This window comes from Chanos chanos, chromosome 1 (genome assembly GCF_902362185.1).
Source record: "Chanos chanos chromosome 1, fChaCha1.1, whole genome shotgun sequence".
In the NCBI taxonomy this organism is placed as follows: Eukaryota; Metazoa; Chordata; class Actinopteri; order Gonorynchiformes; family Chanidae; genus Chanos; species Chanos chanos.
In genome coordinates this window covers 4,511,541-4,519,040 of record NC_044495.1, presented here as the reverse complement: position 1 = coordinate 4,519,040, position 7,500 = coordinate 4,511,541, and the positions used below count along the sequence as shown (strand labels likewise).

The window sequence follows — 7,500 nt, the reverse complement described above, 5'->3', positions numbered from 1 at the left end:
TAGACACACACAAGAACAGTACACAGTTAGAATGCAGTTATATTACTGCAATTAATGCTATTTTTGCAACAGTTTAGTTTTGTTTTGATACGCTGCTGTTGAATACACATGCTGTGATTTAAAACATTTTTTAAATCAGGTTGAAATTCAATGTGAAGCTGTGAATGCTCTGTTTGCCAGCTTGGAATTTTAAAATGTGAACTGTCAGGTCCAAAACTTTTGGGAGAAGGTGACCCCCCCCCGGTTCTGTTTCTGCCCTCAGGTCCGGCTGCACATCGCCAGAACGGACCAGTGACTGAGGATGGAGACGCTCAGAGGAGGTCTGTATCTCAAACCATCAAAAATGAATAAATAAATAAAAATAACAGGAGAAAGATGAGTCATTTGTTCTATATTGTTAGTGAAGCCGCTCAAAATCAAGCTAGGCTAAGGCATGAATCACTACGTCCTGGAAAGCTTTGTGTGAAACCATAGCAGACTAAATAAAGAAATGATTTTCTACCATAACTGCCAAACAGACAGAATGGCTTGTGTGTGTGTTTTTATAAATGAATGAGCGGGGTTTACTTGTGTGAGACGTTCGCCCTTCGAATATTTATACTGGTTTTTAATTAAGCGGATGACCTTTTAGCACCTAGACGTTCTAACCTGTGTGAACCAGTGTTTGTAGATTTTTGTGTAGGAGTTAAACAAACCGAAATGTCAAGAGAGTTGTTGGCGGTTTATTCGTCTGAAGTGGTCTGTGTGGTGACACAGGCCCCCTAGTGGTCATGAGAGGCCTAATTCCTGTGAGAGGCGTGGAGTCTAGATCAGCCGTGCCCACTTGCGTGTCAGTAGACGTCCCTGAAGATTCCCGCCCCCGACCTGCCATATGCTGTCTGCTCCCCTTCTTACATGTCTGTGTTTTCAAAGGCCGGTTTGCTCTAGGGCAGGGGTGATATTTCTTGTTAGAAAGACTACATTAGAAATGAGTTTGAGTGATGATTTTTTTTGTAAATGCCGTTTGTTGTGGAACCAAGTATGATTTTTTTTTTTTTTGTTAGAAACACAGTTAATTCTGCTATCGGGATGATGTTTAATGTCTAAAAAAAGTTAGTTATAGAACCGGGGTGATATGTCATGTTGGAAATGCAGTTAGTTATACAACTGGAGTCATATTTCAGCTAACACATAGAAGCGCAGTATTCTGTAGTGCAGGGCAATACGTAATATCAGAAATTCCTTTTGCTCCAGCGATGAGCTGACATTTATTGGTAGAAACATTTATTGGTGTGGTTTTCCGTAGAACTGGTGTGATACTGATTATAGGAATCTGAATGACGCTCCCTGTCCTGACATTACGACATGCCCTTGTCTTATTGTTTATTTATTTACATTGTTTACTTTGTTCGCTAGTTCTATTGCAAAATAAAAGGCCAAAAGAAAACGTGAGACTTTGAGTCTTTGTGATAATCCTTTGTATAAATATGAAGTTTAGATTTGGGAGAGATAGGAGGGTTTGAGAATAGAGGAGAAAGGAGCATTCTAGAGAACTGGACCATAACTGGCCTGTCTTATTTGTGGGTTGGGTTGAGACTGAAGTTGGTTCTGTATTAGTTATGGGTCGGGTACAGGCTGAAGTTGGTTCTGTATTAGTTATGGGTCGGGTACGGGCTGAAGTTGGTTCTGTATTAGTTATGGGTCGGGTACGGGCTGAAGTTGGTTCTGTATTAGTTGTGGGTCAGGTACGGGCTGAAGTTGGTTCTGTATTAGTTGTGGGTCAGGTACGGGCTGAAGTTGGTTCTGTATTAGTTGTGGGTCGGGTACGGGCTGAAGTTGGTTCTGTATTAGTTCTGGGTCGGGTACGGGTTGAAGTTGGTTCTGTATTAGTTCTGGGTCGGGTACGGGCTGAAGTTGGTTCTGTATTAGTTCTGGGTCGGGTACGGGCTGAAGTTGGTTCTGTATTAGTTCTGGGTCGGGTACGGGTTGAAGTTGGTTCTGTATTAGTTATGGGTCGGGTACGGGTTGAAGTTGGTTCTGTATTAGTTGTGGGTCGGGTACGGGCTGAAGTTGGTTCTGTATTAGTTCTGGGTCGGGTACGGGTTGAAGTTGGTTCTGTATTAGTTGTGGGTCAGGTACGGGCTGAAGTTGGTTCTGTATTAGTTCTGGGTCGGGTACGGGCTGAAGTTGGTTCTGTATTAGTTATGGGTCGGGTACGGGTTGAAGTTGGTTCTGTATTAGTTCTGGGTCGGGTACGGGTTGAAGTTGGTTCTGTATTAGTTATGGGTCAGGTACGGGCTGAAGTTGGTTCTGTATTAGTTCTGGGTCGGGTACGGGCTGAAGTTGGTTCTGTTTTTGCTTGTGTACAGAGGAATGGCGGAACAGCATCTTTCCCAGATGGAGAGAGAACGTCGAACACCCGGCTCGGCAGGTAAGACGCGGCAGTGCAAGGGCTCCAGACTACAACACACACACACGCACACACACACACACACACACACACACACACACACACACACACACACACACACACACACATTCTTACACAGATACTCGGGGCTATTTTACGGTTTGAGCAGTGTAGACACAGGGCATAGCTATTTCCTGTTTACAAAAACCATACATTCTTCACACCTGTGCTTCCAGTTTCTCTCTCTCTCTCTCTCGCTCTCTCTCTCTTTCTCTCTCTCTCTCTCTCTCTCTCTCTCTCTCTCTCTCTCTCTCTCTCTCTCTCTCTTTCCTTTTGCCTTTCTCTCTCTCTCTTTCAAAGTCATACTTATTCATGTATGAACCCAGCTCAGAAGGACACACTACATAATGCCAGTCACTCTTTCTCTCTCTCTCTCTCTCTCTCTCTCTCTCTCTCTCTCTCTCTTCTGTCTCTCTCTCCTGCCTAACCTGCTAGCTGGGATATGATACATGCATTTCTCTGAGTTTGTTTCCTGCTACATTTTCATATCTTTTCATTGTATTTCCATTTTTTTTAATTTAATCCCTCTGTACTTAATTTTCATCACTTTTCTCTTTTCTTTTCTCTGTTTTACCGTTTCTGCCCCCCTCCCCCTCCCCCTCCCCTCCCCCACCGCCCCCCCCCCCCCCACCTTGCGTCTTAGTGTCCGTCCTTCAGTTTAAAGTGACTGCATGCGCCCCTCAAACCGACGCCCCTCCCCCTGAGTACAGACAGTTCAGGGCTAACACCCTCCCTCCCTCTTACAACCGCCTCAACCCCTCTCCTCCGTCCTCCTCTCCCTCATCCTCCTCCGCGCAGGAGAGAGAGGGAGGCTACCGCACTATCGACTCCTCTCAGAAAAAGTCCCAGCAGCTCTCTCAGCTCTCCACCTCCTTGGCCTCTGCCTTCTCCCCCGTCCAGCCGGGGCCGGGGGCGGGGCCGGGGGCGGGCACGATGTCCCGCAAGGCTCGTCAAATCCCCCTGTCCCCTCCCACACCCATCCAACCCCAGGACCTCCCCAAACAGGGCACCTGGAGCTCCGCCCACATGTACGCACCCCTCCCCGTCTCCCAGCCTCCCGTTGTCGTGGCGATGCCGGCCAAGCAGCCGGTTCCTCAGCCCGTCCTCCCCGTCGCCCTGCCCCTCCCTCCGGCCGACGGCGAGCGGCCCAAACCTCCAGCCCTCGACCCCGTGACCTTTCAGCACCCTAACGGTCAGCTCGAGCCCTACTACCCTTGCCAAGTACCACAGGCACCGCATGGGGTTCATTTGCCCCCTTCCCAAACTCACCTCTCATCCTCGGATGCTCTGTACCCCGCATACTGTGAGGCCGCCCCCCACCCTGCTCTGATTGGCCAGCCAGCTCCAGGACACACCCACCAGCCACAGTTTGCGTCCACTCTCCACCCACAGCAGCAGATGTACCAGAACATGCCCCCTCATGACACAACACCCCCCTCTCATAGCACCCTGTTGTCTGAGGTGCCCTCGCCCAAGTACAGCCCCCCGGCTGTCACTCAAGCAGCTCCACCCACCAGTAAGTATTCCAGACACACCCAGACAAGGGGCCGTTAGTCCAGCAAGGTTAGTCCACTGGCCTCACTCTGGGTGTGTGTGTGTGTGTCTGTGTGTTTATGTGTTAGTCGGGGTTAACCTTCACAAAACTAAATGCCGCACACCACTTCTCCCTGGTAAACACTTCAACATCATCACAGAGAATTGCTTTAAAATGGTATAGGTGACTCAGAGCTCATTTTGGGCTTCCAGAATATTCTACACTGCACGCTTACGAAGGCAGATCCTGGAGGTCTTGGCAACGCCACAGTTGGTGCTGGTTTTCACTTCAGCCAAACGCTCTGTGTTGTAATTGGTCAGAGAATGCACACACCTGTCTCCAGGTAAAAAAAACCCAAAACAATACAAAAAACCATCTGCCTCTGTTTATGAAGAGAAGGAAAAAACTCAGTTGAATTTTGGGCCCCTGTTACCACGTTTAGGAAACCCTGTACAACTCAAGTTTTCACTAAGCTTTCATAACACTACTAAAACAGCCCGTCTTTTTTTTTTTAAGACTAACCAACTTCAATCTGAGACTAAAATCATCTCTTTAAGACTCTGCTGGTGTTTTTGTGGCATTCTGCCCTGGATGCAGTAACACTGAAAATCAATAACCGTGCGCTGCAGCATTGCCTCCAGGTCTCACTTTTAGGTCTTTTTTTTTAGATGCCTTACCACTGAACTCTTTGCAGAAAGTCAAGCTTGCCCACATATTTTTAATACATGCCTCATGACGTAATTCTATTCATTTCCTGTTTGTTTGTTTTGTTTCAGTTTCTTCATATTTTTTTTTTTTATGAATATCTATGCATATCTATGCTTTGGCCCATCGGCCTGTGGTCATACTGATTAATAGATGCAGTGAGGTATTCATTCATAATCACTACATAATATGTGTAGAGAGAAGTAATCGTTAAGTGATAAACAGTCATGACTATACTGTGACTGGATTAGCTATAATTCACTAACTGTGACGGCAATGACTACTACACTGTATTATACTGTATTGACTACACTGTGATTCTGTTAACTATACTGTGACTATATAGACAATACTGTATTGACTACACTGTGACTGTGTTGACTACACTGTGATTCTGTTAACTATACTGTGACTATATAGTCAATACTGTATTGACTACACTGTGATTCTGTTAACTATACTGTGACTATATAGACAATACTGTATTGACTACACTGTAACTGTAATGGCTAGACTAGATTGACTACACTGTAACTGTAATGGCTAGACTAGATTGACTACACTGTGTTTTTATTTTCCTTTGCAAGGTCCTCCTGTTCCCTCTGGACATCCATCTATGGCCTCATCGACTCCACCCCTCAACCCACCCAGCGCTGCACCTGTCTGTGCTCCACCGGCCCCGCCTCCGCCTCCGGGACCGCCTCCTCCCATAGCGGCCCCGCCCCCGACTCCGCCCCCGCCCCCGCTGCCGACCGGTGGAGGACCTGCTCCCTCCGGATTGGCTGCTGCGTTGGCAGGAGCCAAGTTGCGCAAAGTGCAAAGGGTAAGTCACTGTCAGGATGGGCGTGGTCACCCATATCATTTTATCACTACGCCTGAGTACGATAAGAGCCGCCACAGGGATTATGGGGCTGTTGACAATCGAAATAGATCTATGACTCAGGTGGTGAGCAGATAACATTTCTTTTTATGTCTTTTTAATTTCACCTAGTTTTTCCACTCCACCACCTACACAATAGATGACATCAATCGCAAGGTTGATGATTACAGTGATGTGTTCATGGTTGAAGCAGAGAATAATGTGGAGTTCAAGAAGTCTTGATTGAGAGGCCATGATATAGATCAATGCTCTTAAATTATATCCACCCAAAGCCCTTCAGGAAAAGACTTTAAAAAGACCACATTACATACAGATGATACTTTTTTCTGTGGTGTCTTGGTTTAAAAAGGTTTTGATTTACTTTTCTAGATTTTTTTTCTAGATTTTGGAGACTTCACAGGGTAATACAGTGAAACTCTGCTAGTCCTCTGGCTGCCGTGACGTATCAGGATAAACATTGTTTCAGTGCAGTCGTTGTACTCAGGTGTTTGCTACAGCTCTGGTTGTTTTCCATCTGTCACCCTCTACAAGCTGTGTCCGCCTTCATCAGCCTCTGTTTGATTAGTGAGCTGTTTAGGACCACAGGGCACCGCACACTGGATCAGCATTTTCTTTTCTTTTCTTTCCTTTTCTTTTCTTTTCTTTTCTGGAAAATTCTAAATTTGTCCCTGATACTGTCACTCATAAGAAACTCCAAAAGCAGAGTCTCTGTCTCTCTGATATTCATAATACAGGACCGTGCCATGCTCAGAATGACGTAAATGTTTTTATTTTCTCCCTCTGAATTGTAAACAGGGGGTTTCTCAGGGGGTTTCATCTGGAATTCTGGATGCTGAACGTTCCGAAGGGGAAGGCAGAGCTTATGAATTGATACTTGTTCTGTATGAATATTCATAATAATTTAATTCCACAGACAGGAAGTACAATGCCAGTGTGTTTTAACTCATATAATTTGTATTGTGGCATCCGTTATTGTTTTGTTGTAATTGTTGTTGTTGTTGTTGTTGTTGTCATTGTTATTTACCACGATAAGTCTCTCAATGCTTTACAACACACACTGAAAACCGGTTATATACAGACCGGAGGTGAGTTTACACTGGAGGTGAGTTTACGCCTTTGGTGAAGCTGTCTCCTCTCTTCTCTGCAGCCTGAGGAGGCGTCGTCCGGAGGCCTGGGTGCGAAGAATGATGCCAACCGTTCGAGCGGAGGAGGAGGGGGAGGGGAGGGTCTCATGCAGGAGATGAATGCCCTGTTGGCACGCAGGTCAGATTTTATACGACATGACGTTACTCTCAAAGTGCACTTCATTTGACTTTACAGCCTGGGTATTGTTACATACATGTTGTTGTTTTTTTTTCTGTGCCACGTGTATTAGATTCTTATAACGTCATCTTATTATCGCAGAGCAGTTAATGATTTTTATGGCATTGGTATCGGTAATTGACTGTTAAATATCCCCGTGTGTTTCTAAGATAGAGGAACTCTCTCCTAAATCCATTTACAACCATGTGACTCTCCTGAGTGTAAAGAAAAGAATATGTCTTCAGAGTGAAAAAAAAAAAAGAGCAAAAAGACATAAACAACGTCCAGTGTTTAATGTTACGTTTAGTTTGTTCGCATGTGTTGGATTCGGTGCATTGGGTTTGTTTCTGTCCCAGGGAAGCCTGGTATTTGTACATCGTTGAACTGAAAAGCTTCTCCTCTTTTTTTTTTTTTTCCGTCACAGAAGGAAAGCTTCCGAGAAAGCTGAGAAGGAGGACGGTCAGAGTGTACGTGTCTGCTGTAATTCCTCTGATTCTCACCTTGGACTATGGCAGCTTAAGGCCTGCAACACTTTCCAAAGACACAAAAAATGCCTGTAAACCTTTCTCACTGAACAACGCTGTACTATAATACCGTGTACTATGTACTATATAGTGTGTACTGTGTAAT

The 7,500-nt window shown here is 45.5% G+C and overlaps 1 protein-coding gene across 1 annotated transcript in view; it reads left to right on the top strand.

Annotated features, from left to right (window-relative positions):
• Window positions 1-7,500, top strand: part of evla (Enah/Vasp-like a) — a 21,508-nt gene that overhangs the window by 9,933 nt on the left and 4,075 nt on the right. The window contains exons 3-8 of the mRNA XM_030784922.1: window positions 263-320; window positions 2,349-2,410; window positions 3,536-3,538; window positions 5,276-5,511; window positions 6,716-6,831; window positions 7,295-7,337. Of these exons, the coding sequence (XP_030640782.1) occupies window positions 263-320; window positions 2,349-2,410; window positions 3,536-3,538; window positions 5,276-5,511; window positions 6,716-6,831; window positions 7,295-7,337 (518 nt within the window). The remainder of the gene's footprint in view (window positions 1-262; window positions 321-2,348; window positions 2,411-3,535; window positions 3,539-5,275; window positions 5,512-6,715; window positions 6,832-7,294; window positions 7,338-7,500) is intronic.